General features: G+C 52.2%; 1 protein-coding gene across 4 annotated transcripts; it reads left to right on the top strand.

The window, feature by feature from the left end:
- The first annotated feature begins 3,883 nt into the window (after positions 1 to 3,883).
- Positions 3,884 to 24,026, top strand: TCOF1 (treacle ribosome biogenesis factor 1). 4 transcript variants are annotated; one of them, XM_027643734.1, is made up of 18 exons: positions 3,884 to 3,993; positions 4,457 to 4,512; positions 7,158 to 7,300; positions 8,028 to 8,134; positions 8,402 to 8,753; positions 9,595 to 9,695; positions 10,129 to 10,353; positions 10,988 to 11,257; positions 15,144 to 15,318; positions 15,483 to 15,625; positions 17,485 to 17,658; positions 17,896 to 18,145; positions 18,377 to 18,465; positions 19,180 to 19,408; positions 20,480 to 21,046; positions 22,111 to 22,202; positions 22,744 to 22,780; positions 23,246 to 24,026. In XM_027643734.1, exons 1-17 carry the CDS (start codon positions 3,889 to 3,891, stop codon positions 22,774 to 22,776), a joined length of 3,111 nt encoding a protein of 1,036 aa, XP_027499535.1. In that variant the 5' UTR covers positions 3,884 to 3,888; the 3' UTR covers positions 22,777 to 22,780; positions 23,246 to 24,026. The 4 variants fall into 4 exon arrangements, with proteins under 4 accessions (XP_027499535.1, XP_027499537.1, XP_027499534.1 ...); XM_027643736.1 differs by having other exon boundaries at positions 18,380 to 18,465; positions 22,744 to 23,767; XM_027643733.1 differs by having other exon boundaries at positions 22,744 to 23,767.
- Positions 24,027 to 24,169: the final 143 nt, after the last annotated feature.

Genomic DNA, 24,169 nt, shown 5'->3' with positions numbered 1-24,169 from the left:
ACTGCCCAGGACATTACCCAGATGGTGGTGAGACATGCTGGTAACAACCGTGACTCAAAGCCAGGGAGAGCAGCACCTGGAAAACCCCCTCCACACCCAGAGCTGTCCAGGCAGGGCCCCCAGTGAGCAAATCCCCTCAGGCTAATTTGGTCATTTCCTCTGCTTCTCCATCCCTTGTCAGATTTTCCTTTACTTCCTACCTCTCTTCCCTGACTCATCTTCCCTGGGAAAAGAGAACCCCTTTCTCTATTCCTTCACTGCTCCCCCTTCTCCTGTGTCCATGCTCCCACCTTCTCTCCTCACTATCCCTTAACACCTTTCATCTCCATCTATCTCTTGCACCTTGTCCCATCCCATCCCCACCTCCTCCATACTCCCTCCTCTGCTCAGCCCAGTGGCACCCCCGAGGGTTTTTCCAGGAGGGAGAGGGCTCAAAGCTCTTTTGACAGGGCACTCCGAGCAGGGAAATTCAGCTCAGTTTCTGAACTCGGCCATGAAGATTATCCTAAGCACTTTCAGCTAACACTCTGAGTCATGAGACACATCAGAGTTACCTGTTGGGGGTTGCAAGGGTCATGTCCCTGGCCACCCATCCCAACCTGCTCTGGTGCCAAGGCAGAAGGATCAACATGCCTGCAGCTCGTGCTCTGGCTGGAATCAGCAGCCATTAAATGGTTCAGGCAAGATGCTGCAGCAGCTGAGGAGCAGCCAGAGTGCCTTTCCTCCTGTCCCTGCTCCCTGCCCTACAAATCACGAAGTCCCTTCACTCTGCAACTCCTAAACAGGCATAAGCAACTCCATATGCACCAAACAAAAAGGTTGGATAACGATGGGAGATGTGTCCCAGACTGCTACAACACAGGACATGCCAGAAACTTACGTGTGGATAAAAACATTAAACTGAAGCTTGGAGAGCAGCAACGTGTTCCTGCAAGCCCAGGGGTCCAGCAGACGTGCCTGGAGGCTGTCAGCTCCCGTTGGGCACAACGGAGGAAGGACAGCACTCTCCAGCCTGCAGGCACACTCCCTGAACCTGGGCTTGGCCCAGACATAAGCAGTCATTCAGAATGGAATAGGTGTGGACAAGTTTGACCCCAAGCAATAACCAGAGAGCATGTGAAAGTGGCAGTGAGCAAAGCCTTCAGCTTGAAGGCTGAGGACAGGGACAGGGCTCTGTGGTTATTAGAGACAGAGCTGAGCTGGCTACTCAATTACAGCTGTTTTATCCCCTGTCTGGATTTCCAACAGCTTCCTCCGATCTCTCCGTGACTCAGTGTCTTGGCATGGACAACTCATACCCAAGAAGTTGGCTTTTGAAATCCACCAGGGATATTTCACCTTCCTAAAATAAAGAGTGGGCAAAATGTTTTCAACCTCCCTCCAAAAAATGCACACAAACACACACACACACACAAAAACCACTCCTTAATAAGTGCATGTTGTTGGGTCTCAGCTGGCTTTGGGCTGGCATATATTTTCCTGGTTATAATCATGCAGCTGTTTGCTGACTGAATAGCTGTATTTATTTTTTGACATGTTTACTAACTGCCTCAAATACCTTCTCTACCTGTAATTGTGGTGCAGTGTACATATTATTTTTTTTCAGATTTCTTCATTCAAGTGGGTCGTGTTATTCCCAGGCCCTGAGATGTGGTTTGCTGAGGGTATTCGTGGTTTGAGGGTATGAATCTTTGGACTCAGGTGACCCTGAACTGTGGCAGACCTGTGAAGAGACACTTGGGGGGGCGGGGAAATGGACTTAATTTTTCAAGCCATTTGTGCATAAGCGCTCAGGGCTTTAACATCCTCTATTTGCCTTCCTCCAGAGCAATCTCTTCTGAAAGTGTTTCCTGCCATCTGTGCTCCTTTGTCTTTTTCCTTTCCATGAAGTTGGTCAAAGCCAAACCCTTTATGCTTTCTAGTACATGTGAGTCCCAAGCCATGGGAGAGGAGGAGGCCTGAAAATGCAGCAGAGCAGGGGTTTATTGGACTCCTGACACCCGTATGCTGAGGGAAACTAATGCAGCCAGTTTCCCCAGATACCCTGTGAAGCATCATCCCTTGGCACAGAGATTGGAGAGCTCTGGAAAAGCTGGGCTGGCAGAACACCTCCAACCCCAGACCAGCACACTGCCATCATGCCCTGCAGGGCTGTGCTCCCCTCTCCTGCCTGTACCTGAGCTGAGTGTCTGCCTACATTGTCCCACCCCTGAGGGTTGTCAGGATGTATTCCCCTCCTTTGTCTCTCCGCTGGCACCTGATGACTTGGTCACCCATCATCCTCCCAGCATTAAATGTCCCATCCACCCTCCACCTAGACCTCTCCAAACGGTGTTTTTGCAATTTCCTGCACCATTAATAGTTTGACATTTGTTTCGAGAGCTTTGCTGACCAGGAGGGACCCTCCACTCCTTCATGCCTGAGCCCCGGGCAGCAGCTCCTCTAATCACCAGGCTGCTGGTGGGAGCTGTGTTGGTGTTCAGATTTGGGGGAGGGTTTTATACGAACAAAGCAAATTGAGCAAGTCCTGGAGGTATAAAGCCATTCCAGGCCATGTCAAAGCAGGTCTAAATCTGTTCATCCACGTACCTGCAGCAGACAGAGCCCTCTGTGAACCCCTGGGGGCTCAATCTCCACCCAACCACACTTTCAGAGGCCACAAAGTCAATGTCCCCAGGCTGCCTCTGTCCATTCAGCCCCTTCCACAGCCTCCCCAAGAGACACCCTTCTGTGCTCTCTACCCAAGAATGCTTCCATCTGGCTCTTCCTTTCCAGCAAGGAGAACCAGGGCCCCAAACCAGGCCACCAGCTGAGACCTGGTTACCTCAGGTCACCTCAGAGCAGCAGTAGCTGAGCTGGGACCCCATCCTGGGGCAGCGACGCTGTCACTGTGTGTTTCGTGGCCGTGTTCATGCCATGACCACTTGTGCAGGGGGAGGTCAGTCCCAGAAAGGACTGGCCAGGTCTGGGATTCATTTACAGGAGCTGTAGAACTGCCACCTGGACTGTGGCTTTACAGCTTTGGACGATGCTGGTGTCAGAGACGTTTGGTGCAAGAGCCAGCTGGAGCCACGCCAGTTTTATATTTAATCCTGCCTATGAACACGAATAAAGGGTCTGTATTTTGAATGAGCGACAGGCACACCATGGACACTATTAAACCTTCCAAAAATAAACCTCTGCCGAAGTGATGGGAGCCAGATTTTTTCCTGGAAAGTATCAGCGCGGGGCGGGGGGTGGCAGCGGGGCAGCCCCTCTGTCACAGGCCCCTCTCCAACAGCTGCTCTGCATCAGGAGCAGCTTTTCCCTCTCGCCCTTTGCTTGCTTTAGCCCCTAAAACGCCAGCGGCTCCTCTCAGCAGCTTAATGTCCACTCAGCATTAAATCAGCCCCGAGGATTCAGCTCCGGAGCGCCGATGATGAATCCTGCAGGAAAATCTGTTCCAAAACGCACCGAATTACACATGGTGCTGGTGCAGTAACCCCCCGCCGTGCCACCCCCGCCCCCTCCGCTCCCAGAGCGCCCCCACCTCCTGCCGAGGGGGTGTGAGGGGCCCAGCTCCGGGCGGGCGAACCCCCCTTTCCCATCCTCTCCCATCTCCTGCCGGGGCGGTGTGTGAGAACCCCATGGAGTGACACCCCCCCACCCCCACTTTCTCCACCTCCCACCAGGACGATGTGCGGGGCCTCCATGAGGTGACTCCCAGCCTCCCTCCATCGCCCTCCATCCCCTGCCAGGGGCGATGCGAGAGACCCCCATGGAGCGACCCCCTCCAGCACCAGATCCCCCTTCACGGTGCCCCCGACGCCCCCCTCCGGGACTACATTTCCCATGGTGCGGCGCGGCGGAGGCGGAAGTGACGCGCGGCGGCGCGGCACGCGGAGTGCCATGGCCGCCGGCAGCGGGCGGGAGCTGCTCGCCCTCATCCACCAGCACCTGCTGCGCGGCGGCTTCGCGCGGGCCGCCCGCGAACTACAGGCGCAGACCGGGCAGGTAACGGGGGCGGACGCGCCCGGGCCGCGGGGGAGGCAGCAGGGCCGCGGCGGGGGGAATGATCCCGCGGAGCGCGCGGGCCTCGGCAGGGCCCGGACCCCTGGGCGCCCTCAGCGACCACCGGGTGCGACGCCGGTGCGGGCCGTGGGGCCCTGCGCTCGTGGCTCCGCGGCTGCACGTCCGCCCACTGAGCCGACGTGGTGTCCCGGCCCCGAGCCGCCCGGGGGAACGGAGGAGGCTGGCAGCCCGCCGGGTAGCGCTGTCCCGTACCGGGACACGTGCTGCTGCCGGGGAGACCCGCGGGGGGACACGCTGTCCTGCGGGACTCACCGGGAGCGTGTCTGTGGGGATGGCATGGTCCCGTTTGCCCGCGGATTCCTGGACGGGCCCCTGCGGTCTCTGTCTGGTAGTCCCATCTCGAGACGGGGCTGATGCCTGACTGGTGTTCCTTCTGCTTTCACAGAAGTTGCTCCCTTCTCTCTCGACCTCTCTCGAGGACATCTTTACTCACTGGGAAAAGTAAGTCAAAGGACAAAATGAGTATCAGGTAGATTCCAGGCTGTGCTAACATCCAGACTGCATGGCATGTGTGATCTTTATTTGCTAGAATTCCCAGTTGTCAGAGTATTTCCAATGATAACTGTGCTCAGCAGACTTTTCTCCTAACCTGTGGTTTCACAGCAATTCATTTCAGATGTTCAGATTACTGTGGGTTTAAAATTTCCTGTGGAGATAAGTTGTTACTTTAGTTTTGAGCAGCTAATACTGTTAGTGCTGGTTAATACTGGAATGTTATGATGCTCAAAGTCCTGCTTTACTGTCAGAAATCTGTTCCCTGGTTCTGTTTCACTTTCTTTTTAAAGCCACGTGCTTTGCAGGAGCATTGACCCAGGAACAGAGAAGTTGAGCAGATGTTGAAATGCCAAAACTCTTGCAGGGACTTAAACCTTGGCATAGATCACAGATGATCTGGCTCAGAGAACATCTTTTGGTTTCAGCCTGTCCTTTCAAGCCCTGACGTGTTCCCAGTGCTTACATATTCCCCACGGGAAGGTCTGCAGTGTGGGGCCTTCCCATCCGTGGGGTGCAGTGACAGTGGCACCCACCCAGGGCTTGCTTTGGTTGGATGTCAGAGTGCAGGGCTGCAGGGAGGCCTTTGGCAGCCTCAGCACTGGGTTATCCAGGGAATCCCTGGAACTGGGAGTGCTGGAGTGAGGATGCTCCTCAGCACAGCTGCACCAGCAGCCTTGGGAAGTGTTTCCCTCAAAGGTGTGTTTTTGCTGGAACACCTCATGCCTTGCTGCAGCCTTGGTCCTTGCTCTTGTGCTCCACACTTGGGCAGGAGAAAAGCTGGGTCTAGGTGAGGGTGTAGCAGCAAAGAAAGAGGTTTGCAATTCCTGCCTCTAAAACAGTTTGTTGCTCTTGTGGGTGATGATGATGACCTTACCCTGCCTGCTGCAGCAAACACTCCCAGGCACTGCTGTTGTTAAACCTGGGGGCAACAGGGGACTTGCATCAGGTTTAATTCCTTTTTCTTCAGTGTCACCCTTCTGTTGTCGTCCTGCCCCACAAAGATGTCTGTTATTCCTGGTCTGCCTGAACTATGCCTGGTTTGGAGTCAGAAGGAGGGATGTGTTGACTAGTAGTTCTCTTTATCCAGAAGGTATCCTGGAGTGCTCCTGTGACTGAGCTGCAGTTATTACATCTTGTCAGTCCATAGGGTTTTGGCCCTAAAATGTCCTTCCTTAAATTACCCTGTGGCTCCTGCCCATCTCACCAAGGTGTCCTTGGTGCTGTCCTGCAGAAACTCTTCCAGAGTGAACCTGAAAGCTGAGACTTGCAGTTACAGGAGTGGCCTCCCTCCAGAACTGCATTTACTCTTATAGGATGCAGGGAGTGAGTGGGTGGACAGGTGCCTGGGGACAGGAGAAAGCTGGACCAACTCTGTCCTAGGAGCAACCAGAGCCCTGCAGCCCTCAGATGCTCTGGAAAGCTGCAGGGACAGTGCTAGCAGACACCACATCTTCCCCTCACTCCCCTGAGCTCCTGATCACTCACAGTAGCCTGTGTTGTGCTGTCAGCTGCCACTGGATCAGGAAAGTGTTGCAGGATCAGAGCTGCCTGTGTGGGCTGCCCTGTTGTTCTATTAAAAGGATTATTTGGAGTAGTTACCAGGACTTTGGAATAGTAAACATCCCTTTGCCTTAGCCTGCTTGCACAAAACTTGCTGTTACAGCTGTGCTGCCAGAACACTCTGGTGACAAGCACAATCTTTACTCGCCAAATTGTTGGACTAATCTTGTTTTTAAAACAGATGAACAAATAAAAGGAGCTAAACTGGCACAGAAGGGAGGATATTTGCCTCTGATAATTGTGTGTCTCGGGGCTTAGAAGTATTGCCTGTGTGAATCACACCCTGTGCCCAGTGTTATCCTTGTAATAAAGCAAATGTCTTCTCTTTAATTTTCAAATGAAAGCATGGGTAACTTTAGCCCACATCATCTGTTCTGGTCAGGAGGAATCTTTCTCCAGCTTAATGTTTTAACCCAATTGAACAGCTTAAGTGTTTAATGCTTATCTGTGGCCTCTTCCTCCCCTTTTTCCAACACATCTTCTGTAGGTCCAGCCACTTTCTTTCTTAAACCTCTCTGCAGCCTGACTTTCTTGCCCTTTTGACCTGGGAGCCCAAGTTCAAATGGTTTTAACAGCCTTCAGGTTCATTTCTTCTGGTCTTGTGGAATACCAAGACCTGTTTGGGGATCACTGCCCTAACCCTGAGGCTGCACTTACTGACTCTTTGGCTATAGCTGCCTCCTGGAGATGGAATTTGTTCTGTAGGGTGCCTTAGCTCTGCGTTGAACACCATCCTGACCATGTATTTTTTTACTTCTCTGCTAAAGTGAGAAAGAGTCTGCTTAGGGCGTGGAAAAAAAAGGTCTAGGTTCAGTATCTCCTGCGTATTGCAGGGATATTTTGCTCTTGGGAGTTTCCTGAGGACTAGAGATGCCCCTTGCAGGTTAGAGAATTATTTCTCCCATCCCTTTAGGAGCTGTAGAGGAATTACACTGCCTGTCCTGGAGCCTCACCTGACAGTAAATGAATAATTGTATTCCAGTTTGTTCGAGATGTATTTTACGCATTTTGACACCATTTCTCTTCCCTAGAACTCCCCCAAATTCAAGGAGAAGAAAGTTGAGTGATGACGAGGCAGCCATCCCAGAAAAGATCAGAGTTCCTGATCCCGTGAGCAGCTCTGAGAGCTCAGAGAAAGAAGAGGATGAGAAAGAAAAGGCGAAAGCTGCAAATGGTAGGAGCCTTTCATCTCCCTGGAGTTGACAGAGTAGGAGTGGAGGCTTGTGTAGGAGCAACCCAACTTGCTTGGCTAGAGGAGATGCTTGTAAAGTGATGGCTATTCCCTTGTGCTCATAGAAAAATAGGACAACTAATTTAGCACCCTCTTCTCTTCTCATGTGGAGTTTCTGAGGAGCACAGATGTCTGCTGAAGCTAGAAAAAAAGCTGTTATGATTCACTGGGGAGGGATGGGTGTTGTTGCTTGGGTGAAGTCTTGGGAACCTCTTGCTGCCCACTGTGGAGCACTAGTTGGTCCTAGATGTGTGTGGGGTCAGCAGGACGGGCCTGTTACATGGGTGAGGGAAGGACTTAGTTGGTCTGGGAAGCCAGTGCCCCCTGTCTGAAGTGGGGATAGATCCCTGGTGCAGCTGATGTGGGTGGCGTTGGCTTGCAGAGTCTAACAAAAACCCATGTGTCTGATGTATTTTGGCTCAGTTCATCTGCTGTAGACCAGCCTTTGAAAACCTGCAGATCTTGGCAGGTTCCTTGTTATGGTGCTGGGGAGAAGGATGGGTTGGAGGAGCAAAGCACTTGTCTGTCACAGGGACAGCAGTGATGGTGGTGTTGGGGCAGGTGTGGAGATGGGACCCTGCCCTGCTGCTGGGACCTTCCTGCAAACCAGAGGCCACATTGTTGTGAGAAACACACTCACAGAGCTGTTCTGTGGCTCTCTCCTGTGCAGCAGCCAGCCTTTCTCTGGCCACGAACTCAGCAGCAACTGTAGAAAGCAGTGAGGAGGATGAGTCCTCGTCAGAAGAGGAGACACCGGCTGGGAAAGGTGCAGTGGCGGTAAGGCAGTTCTCGTGGCTTTGAAGGCTGATGGTACTCTGAGGCCAGGACTGTCCCAGACTCCTTGGCATTTGTGGAATTGTGAGCTGGGGTGGAATTGTTATTAAAATAACCCTCCCGTGCTGCCATAAGCCTTCTCTCAGATATCTGCCTCCCAAATCCTTCCTTAAAGCACTTGCCTGGTTGCCAGATTGCTGTTGAAGGTACATTGTCTCCAATTTAGCCCCTCTTCTGTGTGTAGGCTTCTAATTTTCATGTTTCCTGTAGGTAACACCAGCTGTGGTGGGTGGCAAAGCTGCCAACTCCCTGCATTCTCCTCCCAAGCCCACTGCCCCGGCGGGCAGAGCAGCAGCACTCCCTGCTCCTGACAGAACTGTGCTCTCCAACAACAAGCAGCAGCCCAATGCTCTGGCTGCAGCTCCAGCTCCAGCCAAGGCCCAGAAACTGCCTGCTCCTGGGAAGCCCAAACATGCCACAGCAACCGTGGCCAAAGTAGGGCAAAGCAAAGCACCAGTAGTGAGCAAAGCACCGGAAAGTTCCAGCAGCAGCAGCAGCTCCTCATCCGAGAGCGAGGAGGAACAGGAGACACCGACTGCGAAGGCCCCAGCCCCCAAAGCGGGTAAGGAGCCTGCAGGGTGTTGTAAATGTGTGTGTGTGTGCTCCAGCTCTGCTGTGAATCGGGTCTGAGACGTGCCTTCAGCATGTTCCTTTCAGCTCCCTTGCTGGAAAGCTCAGAGTGATGTTTGTTCCTTGGGGAGGCTGCTAGAACACTGCAAAGCAGCCAGCTCTGGAGCTCCGTGGGATGAATCCAGCGTGCTTGCTCCCATTTCAAGCAGCAGATCCTATGCTAAGATGTCTGTCTGGCAGCACCCAGCACTACAGGGTTGGGGGTAACAGCATAGCGTGTCCACAAGAGATGCAGTACTGATGTTACAGATACTTTCAGTTTTTTTGAAAGGCACTGCAGCGTTTTCTCTTTATTCCCAATTGCAAATGATTAGTTTGGAGTTTTGAAGTCTTTAGGGAAATCTTTAAGTGCTTTGAAGTGTGTGTGTGTGTGTGTGTGTGTGTTGGAGGAGGGGAGTGAGGCACAGACTGTTGAAGCTCTGAAAATGATCCTTCTCTTGGCTCTTTTCCAGAGGAGGCCCAGCCAGGCTGGGTGCCCCTGCAGGGAGCTGTGTGTGGCTGGGCAGCAACCCGTAGGGTCAGAGGGTGGCCAGGAAGCATTTCCCATCTCTGCCTGCACTCTTGGAGTGGTGTTTGTGGGCCAGTGTTTGTCTGGAAAAGCTGCTCCCAGCAGGCCACTGATGCTTTCAGCAGGGCTGGGTCCTCTTCCCTGCAAATCCCTTAGCCCTCTCTGTGGCTTGTTTTCTTTCCCTGACTTCAAAAGCCACATTAGCATCGCTCTCTGGGGGCTCAGAGCAGGCAGCAGCTGTGACATCTCCTCGCTTGTGTTCCAGAGCCGAAGCAGGCGGCTGGGGCTGCCGAGAGCAGCAGTGAGGAATCAAGTGAGGACACGTCCTCTGAGGAAGAGGAGCAGCTGGCAACTCCAGCCGCCCAGGTAACCACTCCAACACATTCTTTGTCCCTAAGAAGTCACTTCCCTTCTTTTGGAGATGAGAGGAAATGCTGCAATGCTGTATTCTGACAACACCCTTTACCTTGGGTGTGTGAGATCCCCAAAGCCAGAGAACATGCTATGTGGCTTTAGAGCCCCATTAACCCCTGCTGGCATCAATCATTCCATCCCAGTTTCTACTAGTGCCTGAAGCTGAGGGAGATCCTTTGATCTGTAGGAGGTGATTGGTGTGCAGTTTCACGGATGTAGTCAGGGAGTCTGTGGAGAAATTGGCTTTTTTCAGCTACTCCACAACCCAAGGGTCTGAACGAGCCTGTCCTGGTCGAAGTTAACAAGGCAGCTTGCTTTAAAACATTCCATGCAGCCATTTTCTTCTGAGGTGTTACCTGATTCTCCTGTTCCCTTCTGTTACCAGGCAAAACCAGCTGTGAAAGCAGCGCAGTTTAATGCAGCACCTGTGAAAAGTGCACCTGCTTCTCTGGTGTCTCACAAGAAGAATGCAGTGAAGCAAACAGCACTGGCACCAAGCCAGACCAAACCTACATCCACAACGGTTCCAGGGGCTGCACAGCCCGTTGACACATCAGAGAGCAGCAGCTCATCAGACAGTGAAGATGAAGAACCTCCTTCAGTAACCCAAGTGCGTCTGTCTGAAACTCTCTCTCTCCTTGCACACCTCTCAGGGCTGGGAACTGCAGTGAAAAGAAAATGTTGTAAATGCACGTAGTGTGTAGCAAAATCTTGTTGGGGGTGGGAGGAAAGAGGCGTGGGGTGTTCAAAAGCACCTCAGTGTCTTGGCTCTGAGCTTTAATCACCCCACTGTGCCTTTCTTAAAACAAAACAAAAAAATCCATCAGTACTTTTAAATAAAAAAACCTCCCAGTAATTCCTTTACCACCTGAAGAGGCAAATTGTCGTGGTGGAATTTGCTCCTCAGGTTTAAATAGCAATAAATAGTGTCTAATTTGTCAAGCTGTAGTGCAGTCCAGCTTCCCAGCTGTGGAGAGTGCAAAGTGCTGCCTTGTACCTCACTGGAGGGGACTATTAGTAGCAGCAGGCTGATGAAGAATGTCTGGTCTTGCTTTCTCATCTTGGGAGACTATCCCCACACAGCTAGATGAAAGAATTCCTTGTGTCCTGCCAGTCACTAAACTTCTTTCAGGGTTTACCTTTCCCAGGGGGCTCTGAAATCTCTTCCCTTGATTACAGTCTAAGCAAATGAATTATGCTGCTGGAGAATTTGCCTTATTTCCCTCTGTTCATGTCTTGTCCAGACAAAGTCACCTCCAAAATCCTCCCAGGCCGTCCCATCCCCAGTGAAACCTACACCAGCAGCATCACTTTCCGTCAAAGCATCTCCAGCAAAAACACTTCCAGTGTCACAAGGGAAGCCAGCACCAAAAACAGCAGTGCCAAAGCAGGCTAAAACCCTGCTAGGAAGGACTGCTGCTCCCACAAAGCCTGCTGAAAGTGTAAAGCCAGTGGAAAGCTCTGACTCTTCAGGCAGTGAAGAGGAGGATGTCCCTGTGCCCATCAGCCAGAAGGTAGGTGATCCTCATTCAGCCCAGTGCCAAGGGATGGGGTATCCAAGACAGATGTTTATCCCTTAAATGCTTATACTGATCTCTTGAAACACCAGAAGTATGTTGTATCTCCCTCAGAGAGGAAGATCTTCCTGCTTGGAAGCAACAAGTACAGCCGAACTCTGCTCACTCAGCCATACCAGAGGAGGGTGGGGGGTACCCTGTTTGATACCAGTTGTTTTCTTCACTCGTGCATTGCCCCTCTGGAGTGGGCCTTGTGTGCAGGGTCACAGGTAGCTTGGTCTTGGCTCTCCTGTGAGGGTTTGGTTTGAGTTCTTTAACCATGAGCTCAGATTGGACCCAGGTGACTAAACTAAAAGGGAAGGAAATCCCACATTGTTGTATTGAGACCTTCTGCCTTGACTCTGAGCTGCAGGGCCCTTCAGAAAGTGCCCTGAAAGCAGCCTTTTGGAGATGGCACATCTTGTCTGCAAGGGAGGAAGAGAAGCTGGGGGCAGAGCCTCACGTGTCCGTGCAAGGAGGCTCTTTGTCAACACGTCCTTTCAGTATTGACAGGCAGGAGCCAGCAAGGCTCTGCATTTTTGTCTTCATAGCCTTGGTCTGCTAAGGTGGGTGGAGGGGGACGCATCTCTAACAGTTAGCTCTTGCTGCTCTCTTCCTGCGTGATTGATTGTATGTGAGGATTCAGCTCTGGGTGACAGGAGCAGCTATTCTGATAGCTGTGCCCTGGGGTCCCGCTGCAAAACCATCGAGACTCTTCTGTTTTAGCAGGGTTGTAGGTGAAGGATGTGCTGGGGTAGGTTTGTTTCCTCCAGTGTTGATTCTGTGAAGCTGTCAGCAGCAAGTTTTACCTGCTGATTTAACCACTTCAGCATCTTCCCTCTTGCAAACTGACACAGCAAGGAAGAGCTTGTCATCGAGGGAGCTCTATTTTTGCCAAACAGGCTGTTTCTTCCCGTGTTAGTAGCCTACAGGCAGAGACCACGAGTGAAGCCTGAAGACAAACCGTTGGGCTTAGCTGTGTCCACAGTTCTGTCCTCTCAGTCAAACTCTTCTTAGCTCATCCTCACCATCTGCTACTTGGGCATATGCTAACCACTGACTTACTGTATCCTGCAACTTCCTCTGGCTTCTGTGCAAGATCCAAACAGATACAGAGCGTTGGAAGCTGCTTCATCCTTCCCTGTGGGGGTGGATTAGCACAATTAAAATGAACATCATGCCTAAATTGAACTGCTTAATTGGTATGTTTACCCCTGAAGACTCAGGAATATTTAGTCAAAGAAGTTGACAAGGTGTTTTGCATATTTTTTGGGGGGGAAGGATGGTGATGGGGGACAGTCTGACCCTAAAGATGCTGTGAGCTGCTTTTCTTTTGGAACAGCTAATTCTGCTCCACCTCCTCTCCTGGACGTTTTGAGCCAAAGGTGGCACTTGAACCCTCTGTGGAGAGGCTTTTGCTTCTGTTTACAAGGAGTAGGTGTGAGATTCACGTGAATCCACGTGTTGGGAACCTGTGTCTTCCTTGAGCATCCCGGGAAAACCCGCGTGGGCTGCGCTAGCAGAAGTTGTGCCCACAACTTTTTATCCTGGACCGCAGGCCCTGTGGGGAGAGGCCGGATCTCCCAAAAGTCAGAGAGTCTCTTTGAACCCTGTTGCCCCTCCCGTGCACTTGACAGCTGTACCTTTGCTGGGCCGTGACACAGCTGAGATACTGGTCCCAGTCCCGATCCCGATCCGATCCCGCGGTGCTTCCGCGGTGCACAGGCAGCGATGGAATGTGGTTGTACAACGTGCTGGGCGCACGTGGCTCAGTGTTGTTCCCCCTGTTGTCATGCAGTGCTGCATGATGCAAATGGACCCAGCGAGTGGCAGATGGGTTGTGCGGGAGCTGAGTCATCACACTCGAGGAGCCGCAGGCAGCTCCTGCTTTGGGGGCTGGAGAGGGAGCAGGAAAAATGATTTCCTCTTGAGTTATTTTCCTCCTCTCCGAGTTACTTCAGTACCTGTGACTCCCAAGCTGTCAGAAGCTCTCTGCCTGTGTTACCTGCTCCCTGGGTGTAACTTGGCCGTGCTGCCAGTCTGATCCCACCTGCAGCTGTCATCCATCTGATGGGGATGGAGGGACCTTGGCCTCCTCCCAGGAAGATCTGAGGAGTCCTGAGGCTGTGCAAACCTTACGGTGATTTCTCTGTGGATGCTGTTGTGTTCTTTCTGTGTTAGGATGCTCCTGCATGGCAGCTTGTTCCCACTCCCTTGCTAAGTTAGGAAATCAAACAGCCCTGTGCTGTGCATCTGCATAGGGGGAGAAACCAGTCCTGTTGCTATGAAGGGCTTAAAGCTGAGTGAGTGGGCTCTGATCTTGGTAAGCTCTTCTCTTGCACAGCAGTGCTTGGGACAGCAGGGAGAGGAGCTAGCACGCTCAGAGTAATGCGTGTGAATTCTTCTGTGTGCTTCAAGTAGTTCTCTCTCTTCAGCTTTGCAAATCTGGCCTCTCTCCTGGAGATTGTGACTCACTGGTATCAAAACAAAACAGAGAATTGAGGTTTGCAGTCCCCCCTCCCCAAACACTTGTGGAGGTTTCTGTTTCTCTAAGCAGAGTCAAAATGTACTTGGCTTGTTCGGAGAGCTGTTCTGTAATGGGATAAACATGCAGATGCTGTTGTCTGTTTAGTGTTTGGCTTGGAGATGATAAACACTGCCCCAGTGGCAGGCTGTGGCAGGGCTGTGCCAGAAGGCATGGTAGGATTGGTCTTTTGGGGGGGCCTGCTAGGCTGGTGCTCTGCTGCTGGGGTATATCACTGTGTTGGCAGCATGGCAGGGGTGATGCAGCTGGGCAGGAATCTCTCGTTGAGTACCAAAGCAGGCACATGCCAGGGGGACAGGGTCTGCCTGCCCTGGCAAACACGATGTACTCTTTGGCAGAGCAGCCCAGAGATGAGCCATGAGTGGAGTAAACGGAGTGGGTGCAGAGCACTGTGAGCCTGGGGAGTGTCTGGGGGGGGGTGAAATTCCCAGATCTCTGCACAAGTGCTGCCTGTCCCTCTGCCACCACTAGCATTCAATGTGCAGGACAGAGGCCTGCAGCCCTCAGCACAAACTGGGAGAGGGGCCAGGAAGAGAGAGAGTCTCACCTGGCAGTTGTGTGTCTGGGACTGAGATGACTGTGGCTTCCTAGTGCTGACACAGCAGTTGCTTTGGGAAGTGGCTTGTGGCCTGTCCTGGGACATCAGTGTCGACAGGTGCTGTAGAAAGTTAAGTGTCAGAGGTTTTTCGTTGTCTGGGGATTTCTGAGACCTATTGGCACATCAGTTTCCAAGGTGAATCCCAGTCTATCTCTGCCTACCCTCTGTGTCCCCAAACCCTTGTGACAGCCCTGTGTTAACACTGAGCCCTCCAGCACCTCTAGGATGTAGCTGCTCTGTTACTGTCTCTGAATCTTGCAAGTGTTACGGCACAAGGCTTCCCAGCTCAGTAGATTCCCTGAGCTGGGGGTAGGTCGTATTTAAATAAAACTCTTCCTTGGAGTGAAAGGCTTGGGGTTGCAGTGCTTTCTCCTCAGGCTCCTGTCCAGCCAGTGTCTCTGCCTGAAGAAGGAATTGCTGTTGTGTGCTTACGAGCACTGTCAGCCTGCACGCTCGTGAGTGAAACACGCTCGGGTTTCCTGTCAGAAGCAAATTGCTAAATGCAGAGGTATGTGTGTACAGCAGCTCAGTCCAGGCAGTAACTGAAGCCTTTTCCACTCCTAACGTGCCAAGGATGGAGTGTTGGTAACAGCTGTGTTAGGGTAAAACAAAACCCAACTTGAGCTGAAACTGCACTTAAACTCCTAAACAACACCTGTACTAACACGGCATTTCTGGGCCTGTGTTTCTGTTTTGTTAAGAGGTTAACAGAACAGCCCGGGCCTGTTCCCACCCTGAGCCAGACTGCTAAAGCTGGGCCACCTGAAAAAGCAGTGGGAAGCACCTTGAAAAACCAGGTCTCAGAAAGTGGTAGCAGTGACTCGTCTGACAGTGAAGAGGAGTCCCCTGCAGCACAGAGGCAGCCTCCACAAGCTGGTGAGTCTCCTGGTAGTAACCAGGATCCCTCACCTGCATCCTCGTGGGTTTCCTCCTCTCCCTTGCACATGGAACAGTGCAGCCTGTTGTGATAGCTCCTGCTCTGGATAGCCACAGAGAGCAACTCTTTCTCACAGTGACAATCTCTTATGATTTTCCTGCAGTGAAAACCAATTCTGTGCCCCAGCCAACAAATGTGAAGAAGGCACTGGCTTCAGCACCAGCCACAGCCCCTCCAGCTGTGGACAGCAGCGATGATTCCAGCGAGGAGTCAGATTCAGAGGACGGAATAGTCCCCCCTTCTCAGGTGAGGAGCTGCTGATGCACTGGGTGTGTAGGCTGTTAGTGCTGCAGCTCAGGAGGTCTCAGGATTTGGAAGGTGGTAGTTGTGCAGGTGATATGTGGTTCAGAGGAGCCTCCCCTTGGCTGCATCAGGTTTTCTTGGCAGTGTCCGTGGATCTGGGTGCCCATCTTGGCCACAGCAATCTTAGACTGTGTGAGAGCAGTGGGGGGTGTGAATGCTTTGACAGGAACATGAGTAGACACACAAAACCAGACCTCCTCTGAGACTCTGTTGCCTCTACTCTACTCTAGGAAGACTGGAAAAGCAGCCAAATCCTTACAGGCAGAGTCTTTCCATGAGCTGTGTAGCTCCAAGGCAACCCATTGCCTGATTCCTCCCAAAAGCTTGTAGCTCTCTGGACTCCTCTTCTGCAAGCCTTGGGAGGATGGAGGGATCTGTCTTGAAGGGTGGCACAGTGGTCCTGCTGCCTTTCAGCTGGTTGAGCGAGACCCTGCCTTGAAGAAGGGAGTTGACTCCATATCTGTGCTGAGGGCACGCTGAGTGTCATGGAGCTGATCCCAGTGCTCCCACTGGAGTCTTTCGTATCTCCATGCCAGTCCTGCAAGGCTGTGGCTGAGCTCCCTGGGGACAGAGCTGCCTTTGTGTGAAGCTCTCTTGGGTGTCTCTGCGCTTCTGCTGCAGTTTGAGCCCAAGAAGCTGCATGAAAAAACACTGACTGAGGAATGTGGCTACCGTTCCTATGTGGTGATGGCTTGGCTGGTGCTCTGAGCCCAGGGCTTGGTGGCCAAGCACACTTCATATCCCACACATACCCATCCTCTGCCAGTGCCTTTGCTGGGAGAGGGACATTATGTGCACTCAGGAAACCCTTCCCTGTCTTGGCCTGATGCTGTGGCCATGGAAAGGCTGTCTCCCGCCAGCTGATGGACAGGCAGCCAGCCTGAGCAGTCCTAGAGTAAAGCATGTTTATAGTACTAAGATTGTACAAAATAATGCAGCTGATGTAACTTGAGCTTTGTGTGAGAGGGCTGAGAGCTCACACTGGATTGGTGGCTCTGCATGGCAGAGCGTTACCTTTTCCTTTCTGAAGGCCAGATGTTTTGTGAGGGAAATGTCAGCCCACAAAGGCCCAGCTTGTCAGAGGTCTGGAGAGGCATAGCTGCTCACGTAGCCTTTTTGGTAACACAAACAAGGAGGCCAAATGCTCCTTCATGGCTTCTGCTCCCTCCTCTGCTGGCATTTGTGTCTTGGCCCTGTCGTCAGTGCCTGATTTCCATGCCCCTGGCTCTTCTATTTTTAACTCTTCTTACATTAAGTTTGATGGGAGGTTTTAAATGTGAGGCAACAAAATTGCGTCTTGTTAATTTACTCCGTAATCTGTTGCTGGCTTGTGGACCTGGAGGCAGATTTTCTCTGTGATTGGTGTCTTTGTTTATCCTTCTTACCAATTAACTCTTAGTGTGTGATTTTTAGAGTGTAGAAGACATCTTGGAGTCCAAGTGGTGGCTATGCAAAGGTTTGCAACTGCAGTCTTGCTGGTGCTGCAGCGGGTAGGGATTCACAGCCTGCAAGCACAACACATTTTGCTTGCCCTCCTGGTGGATGCCTTTGGAGCACTGAGCTAATACTTTGGCACTCCCGGAGTGCTGGCCCTTACTGCTGCTCATGGCTGTGCCAGAGGCCTCAGAGGCTCGTGGGAGGCAGAGCTGGTCTGTAAAGCAGAGAAGGAAAAAAACAAACAAAAGGCCTCGGTACTGAAAATGATGGAAAGACTCAGGAGTTAGTGCTGGATTGGTGTATGCTTCTTTATCTTTTCCTTCCAGGTTGTGCTCTGTCGTGATTTTCTTTCTCATCTGTTTTAGAGTCTACCCCAGCAGAATGTCAAAGTGACTGCGGTTTTGAGCACGGTGGCTGCAAAGGCCAATGTCACCCTGCCCGCAGGGAAGAGGGTAAAAACTCCTGCTGTCCCTCCAGCAAGCAGAGTGTCTGAGAGCTCCAGCATGGATTCCTCGGAGCACAATGTGCTGGCAGGAAAGGTAATGATGGAGGAGGTGGGGAGCTTCTCTAAGGAGAGGGAGAAGATGGGTCTACTGGGGTCTCTGTGTCCTGCCTAAGAGATTCTTGGGCTAACCCTGACACGAACTGCAGTAGTGTCACCTGAAGAAGGGCTGAGGTGGTCCAAACCCATCTGTTCTGGGCTGCTGCTTATAGTTCATGGACATGAGCAGTTAGTTATTCCTCCTTTCAGATCTATCTCATTTTCCTCTCCCTAGGCCCCCGCTGCTTCCAGCTTAAAGCAAACGGTTCCTGTGGGAAAAGCTCCTCCAGCCAACACTGCCGCCCCGCAGGCTGCTTTGCTCCCAGGAAGTTCCACTGCCAAGGTGAAGAAGCCAGGTCTGCAGCCAGTGCAGAATGCCCAGCTGAGCCAGACCACGCTGCCCACCCAGGCAGAGGACACCACAGACAGCAGCAGTTCCTCTGACAGTGACGAGGAGGAGGTGCCCAAGGAGCCCCCTAGAACTGGTCAGTTCTCTCCAGAAGATGCTTTCGGTGCTGTCAGGGTGGAGACAGTGCTTTACTACCCTGTGGGAGGTGTGTAGTGGTTAGAGAGTGGTTCCCTCTCTCCAGCTTGGCAGAGCACTCCCCTTTCTTTGGAGGTAGAAGGACCTTTTGGTGGCAGTACTTGTGCTGGGTAGGTGAGCTCAGCTCCAGGCAGCAGTGGTGGTTTTAATGGGATGAACTCTGCTCTTCCAGCAGGCTCACTGCAGAAACCAGGAGTGACCCAGCCAGCCCACAGCTCCTCCTCAGAGTCCAGTGAGGAGGAGGAGGAGGCAGCATCACAGGTATGGGACCTGAGCAGGCTGGGATCCTCTCATGTCTTGCAGCAGGCTCCTAAGTAGGACTGAGAGAGGACTCAATCCTCAGCCATAGTAGACAGGGTGCTGGGTGGGTTTTCCAGCAGAGAACTGGGGGCCCTCCAGTGGAGTGGTGTGAGCAAGACTTTTGGTGGGGGAAGAGGGAGTCTTTTGGACCTGGAATGCTTCCCCAGGCAGCCAGCCTTGGGTCCAGGGTTCATGGTGCCTTTGCTGGGAGAAGAGACAGGAGGAGATGGTACCTTGCAAGGGTTAAACCAGGAGAAGTGGTGCACAGTGCCAATAGCAGCAGGGATTTTTTTTCCCCCACTTTTATTTGTAACTTAACCCGTGTCCAAGCCATTAAATTCCCTTTGTAAGTAACGTGCAGGGCGTGCAGCACATCTGCAGTGCATTAGCTGTGCGTGGGCGCACACTCATGGCCAGGAGCCTCCCCCAAGCCTGCCTTGCTGGGTGAGAACAAAGAGGAGAACCTCTGGCCGTCAGCTCTCATGGCTGTCAGCTCAGCCGGTGTCTGTCAGGGCTGGCCCCTCTCCTGGTAGCCCTGAGCTCTTCAGAGCTGGCTCCACCAGTGGCCAAAGGTGGGCCCTTCACTTGGAGTATGAGGACAATAGCAGCAGAGACAGCTCTGTGTGTCTGGTGTGTTGGAGACTGCCCTGCCTCAGTGTGTCTGTGCTGTTTCAGTCCCTCCTCACAGGCTATCTGGGCTTCTCCAAGGCCCCAGCAGCAGCCCAGGCCCCAAAGACGGTTCCCTCCCAGCCTGTAGGTGAAGTGGGGCCGGGGAAGGCAGCTGTGACTGCTGCAAACTCTCCTGCCAAGGCCCCTCTGAAAGCAGCCCCAGCCGATAGCTCAAGCACTGACAGCAGTGACTCCGACACAGATGACAACCAGGTGGCTGCAAACCACAAAGCAGGTGGGTCTCCTTTGGCAAGGTTGGGAATTTGCTTGTCCCTGGAGCAAAACCGTGCTGGCACAGGAGGGTGACACTGGCGAGGGTGTCAGTGGGATGGGCCGTGTTCCCAGTGTGTCTCCGTCACGGAGCCCAGCAGCATGGAGTGCTGCTGCCGTCTGCTGGCTTCCCTGGCCATGGCACAGCCCTCTCCCTGAACACCCTGCTCATACTGGCTGCTTGTGAGGCTCCGTGCTCGGTGCCTTTGTCTCCTCTGAGCTCTGCTTTATCCACAGTAATTAACGGGAGCAGGGAGGGCTCTCCCTGGAGCTGAGGCACGCTGCATTGGTGTGCTGAGGTAGTGATGGCTTCTGTGGAAGATTCAAACACTGGCTGAAGAACATTGCTACACAGTGCTGTTGTTTAAGCCTCCCATTGGGCTGTATGCCCAGTGCTGTGTGGGGTCTGTAGCATATCTGGAGTGCAGAGCAGGGGAACCAAGTGGGAAGACCTGTGGAGAAAGGGAAAGTCTCACCATTTCCCTGGTTTGTTGGCAAATTGCAGAAATTGGAGCTGGAAGCTGCTTCTGCTCTGGTGTGAACTGTGGCCTGGCTGTGAGCTCTGGCCTGCTCTAGAGGCTCAAACAGGTCTGTTGGCCCCTTGAGCACATAATTACATCATGCAAAAGAGTGTTGAGGAGGTCAGGGCTATATATGGGCTCAAGAAGGCCCAGGTACACTGGGGTTTGCCATGGATGATGGTTAAACGTGGTGGTGTGGATACCCCCACCACCTTGGTAAGTCCCTGACTTACTGTGAATGGTGTCCTGGGGAAGGACTGATCTATCTGTGCTCTCCCATCTTGTCAAACAGCCAAAGCTGTTGTGAGTGTTGTCACCCCCTTCCCTCTCCAGATACTTGATCTCAGGCTGAGGCATCTTTTTGACTCTGCTATAGGTAGCCAGCAGGTTTAGCTTTCTTGGGAGGAGTACTGGATGCTCCTCTTCAAATGCACATTTCCATCCTCCTATGATTGTGGTCTGTGTAATGAATGCTCCCTGAGTTGTCTTCTCTCTCTTTGTCACTGTTTCTGCAGAAAACAACCCCCCTTCAGGGCAGGAAGCCACAGAAGCCTCCAACAAAGAGAAGGTGGCAGGAAAAACAGAGCCAGGTCATGCCAGCAGCAAACCTTCACTCAAGAAAGCCCTGGCAGCGAAAGAGAATGATGTTGGTGCAAAAGAGGTGCAAGTGACCCCAGCACCATCACATGCCCCGCTCTCTGTCCCACAGGCAGGGGAGCCAAGCTCAGGGAGCGAAACCGAGGTCACCACTGCTGCCAAAGTCCCTGCAGTGCAGGCAGTGGAAGGATTGGACGCGAAGAAGAAGAAGAAAAAAGAGAAAAAAGAAAAGAAGGAAAAGAAGAAACCATCCTCCACGGCAGACAAGGCTGTGAAACCGTCTAAGAACAAAGACAAAGAGAACAAGAAGCAGAAAACGTCTCAGAAGCGGAAACTGGGGGGAGAGGATGGGGCTGTGGGGCAGCCCAAGGAGAAGAAACGGAAAGGACAGGCTAATGAAGAAGTACCCAAAAAGAAAAAAAAGAAAGAAGATGGTGACCCGGAGAAGACAGCAGGCAGCAAGGAAAAGAAAAAACCAGCTAAAAGTAAGCATGCTACACTTGGGGCCTAGTTGGCAGTAGGTTCTTGCAACTGATGCATGTTCAGCCTCCAGTGCAGGGCCTTGTAAGTAGCACCCACTTCCCCATTGGCTTCCTGCTTGGCTGCTTCCCTCTTAAATCAGAATCATTTGGGTTGGAAAGACCTCTAAGATCATCAAGTCCAACTATTAACCCAGGCCTACTCCCAAAACCATGTCACCAAATACAATATCTACACATCTTTTAAATACCTTCAAGGATGGTGACCCCACCACTTCCCTGGGCAGCCTGTTCAGTGTTTGACAACCCTTTCAGTGAAGAAATTTTTCCATATACTCAATCCAAACCTCCCCTAGCTCAACTTGGGGTTATTTCCTCTTGTCCTGTCACTTGTTACCTTTCTACAGCTTGCCATTCTGCAGTGCTCTGCCTGCTGCCTTAATCCAAAGGCCATTTTTTTCTTTGCAGTGCAGCCTGCATTTACAAACCAGAGCTGGTTCTGTGTTGGATCTTGTAGGCTTTAAAAAAAAAACGAAAAGGAGATGGATTGGCTGGGCCAGATCTGCTGGGGTTTCTGTTCTGCTGAAATACAGCCCCTATTTTTGGAGCAGACAGACTTGTCCATTGACCCTCATGTGGGCAGTTGCACATGGGTGAGCTGAAGCCTCTTGGAGCATTTGTGCTGAGCTGAACCTCGTGCCCATCCTGTGTTAGCAGCTCCCCTTGCTCTCATTTCTGGCATGTGCCCAGCTCCTCCAGCCCTGAAGCGGTTCCTTGGAGCGGGTGGGCAGCAGGATATGGAAAGAAGGGAATCCTATGTAATTCCACCCACATGTGTAGACAGATGGTGGGATCAAATTGCTCTGGCTCAGAGGTATTAGGGAAACATCCCCGGGTACAGCTGCCTGTAGCAGGCTTCTGGCCTCATCCAGTTCCTGCTCTGGAAAGCTTGCTCAAGTTTGGATGTGATCAAAAACTTACTGGAGGTTCTCCTGCCAGTCTGTGCTCCCTCTCAGAGGCTGACAATACCAGAATCCCTCTCTTAGTTGGCTTTTCTTTCTATCTCCCAGAAAAGAAGACTGGAAAAGAAAAGAAGAAAAGCAAAAAGGAAGGGGAGCCTGTAGCAGATGGCTCTGCTGAGGTTCACAAGAAGAAGAAGAAGGTATGTGCCAGACCCTGGGCTGGGGTACCGTGGGCAGAGCTGTTCTGAGCCATGGCTGTGGTGCTCATCCCATCCTGGCAGCATGCCAGGCTGGAGAAGGAACAGAGCCATATCCTGGCCTTGCTGGCAGTACAGAGGAGCCTGCAATTCACTGTGGCCAGTCTTGAGAAATCTTGATCTTTGTTTGGGATTAGGGTGGCTCGAAGAAGGGCTTGTTCTTGTATCGCTGCCCCAGGAGAGATCCCTGTCCCTGGAGGGGTCAAACCCAGGGGCCCTTTTGGTGGCAGAGAGAGCCTGTCCAAGGAGTAAGTGCTGCTCTTCAGCTCTCTGTTTATCTTGTTCTCAGCAGAAGCTGGAGCTGTTGAGGGCTTGGCAGGCTACTGCATCCCATTCTGAGGGCTCAAAGGGAGACTACAGGATGTTCCTCGTGGTGGCTACCACCTCCACAGGGACATATCCAGGAAGCCTCTGTGGCTTTGCTGGGTCCTTCATGCTTGCAGTGCTGATGATAATTATTTATTTTTCCCTGTTTTCTTTTTAGAAGAAGAAAACAGCTGAGCCTGAAGGACTGTGAGAAGGTACATGGCCTGTAGATGGGGACTATCCATTGGTACCTCAGAGCGGCGGTAACCTTGGCCAAATTCAGAACTCCTGGGCCGGTTTTAGGAAGACAGTGTGCCCTCTAAGTGGTCACTGAGCCAGCCTGGCCTTAGATTAGAGGGCCAGGGAGTGGAGCAGTGTGAGGAATGTCATGCAGCCGTGTGCTGGCTTCTCTGGATGTGTCTGACCTCAACTCTTTAGCTGCTGAGAACTGGATATCCAGCTTGGATGTTGCTGACCTCTGTCACCAGCAGAGATGAGCAGCCTCTGGCAGTGTCTGTCTGTCCCTGCTGACCACAGGGAGCTTGGAAGAGTGATGTGGATTAGATGGTGATGTTGTAGCCACCTGGAAGTGGACCAGATGCCTCTGCCCGTGCTCTGCTCAGCTGTGAGGCTGTTCTCCTCCTCCCCATCCCTAACGCTTTTAACTCCTCTCCCCAAAGGTACCGCATTCCTGTGATTAAGGATTTATGGGTGAAGATCAAACAGAAGAAAGGAAAAGGAAGCTCATCAGGAGAATTCCAACTTTTTTTAAATATAATTTTATAAATTCTTTTAACTGTGACTTTTAGAGCAGAGCAGTGTAACTTTCTGCCTCCTCCTGCCCTGCTGGGGCCCAGAGATGTGTTTATTGTCCCTCCTCCTGGAACAGAACTGGAGGAGGCAGTTTGAGCAGAGCACAAGCTGCTTTTCTCCTTGTTGACACCCAACCGTCCCTTTCTCTTACCACAGAGCTATATTTTTAAGAGAAACCTTTACCTTTTTTTCCCCTCCTCCTTCTGTGACTTGTGGTGTCAATCCTTTTGCTACTACAGAAGAGAGCTCGGGTTTCCTTTTTATTCTAACACTGACAGTAGTGGTTATCATGTCCGTGGAGTTGCACTGAACAGCTGTGTCCAGCAGTTGTTCTCAGCCAAGGCAGAGTCAGTTTTTGTGTTGTTTTTTTTATGGAGTACAAAATAAAACCCAACAACATAAGATTTTGCTTCTGCTACTTTCAAAGGAAGGGAGGTGACCAAGACCGCCTGGCTCTGGAGGATGTTGTGGGTAGGAGAGCAGAGCCCAGTGTCTGCCTGGGTTCATGGGCAGTGTTTCAACCCTTGGGGGAAAAAATAATTGCTTTCTTCCTGCTCCCTGGGGACAGACTGGGATCTAGGAGGTGAGGAAAAAGGGACCAGCTCCCCTTGTGCTCTGTGGGTGAGGGGAGAGCTCTCTGGCTCCAGGAGAGAGATGGCTCCTGGCACAGGGGGCTGCTCCTCTCCTCTTGCCCCCCCTCTGTGACTCACTGAAAGGAGACTTCAGCCTCCCAGGCCATGATGGGGGCCAGGGGGGCCCCAGGGTGCATGGGAAATCAAACAAGGGAGGGG

The sequence above is a fragment of the Corapipo altera genome, unplaced genomic scaffold (genome assembly GCF_003945725.1).
Source record: "Corapipo altera isolate COAL_440 unplaced genomic scaffold, ASM394572v1 75, whole genome shotgun sequence".
In the NCBI taxonomy this organism is placed as follows: Eukaryota; Metazoa; Chordata; class Aves; order Passeriformes; family Pipridae; genus Corapipo; species Corapipo altera.
This window is presented reverse-complemented; position numbering and strand designations above follow the sequence as displayed.

What these genes read in the sequence shown, in the direction of transcription:
- TCOF1 (XM_027643734.1), top strand. Translation starts at nt 3,889, where the DNA reads ATGGCCGCCGGCAGCGGGCGGGAGCTGCTCGCCCTCATCCACCAGCAC. An exon ending in TACAGGCGCAGACCGGGCAG is followed by an intron (nt 3,994 to 4,456) that starts GTAACGGGGGCG and finishes CTGCTTTCACAG; the next exon opens with AAGTTGCTCCCTTCTCTCTC. An exon ending in AGGAGGAGGCAGCATCACAG is followed by an intron (nt 18,466 to 19,179) that starts GTATGGGACCTG and finishes GTGCTGTTTCAG; the next exon opens with TCCCTCCTCACAGGCTATCT.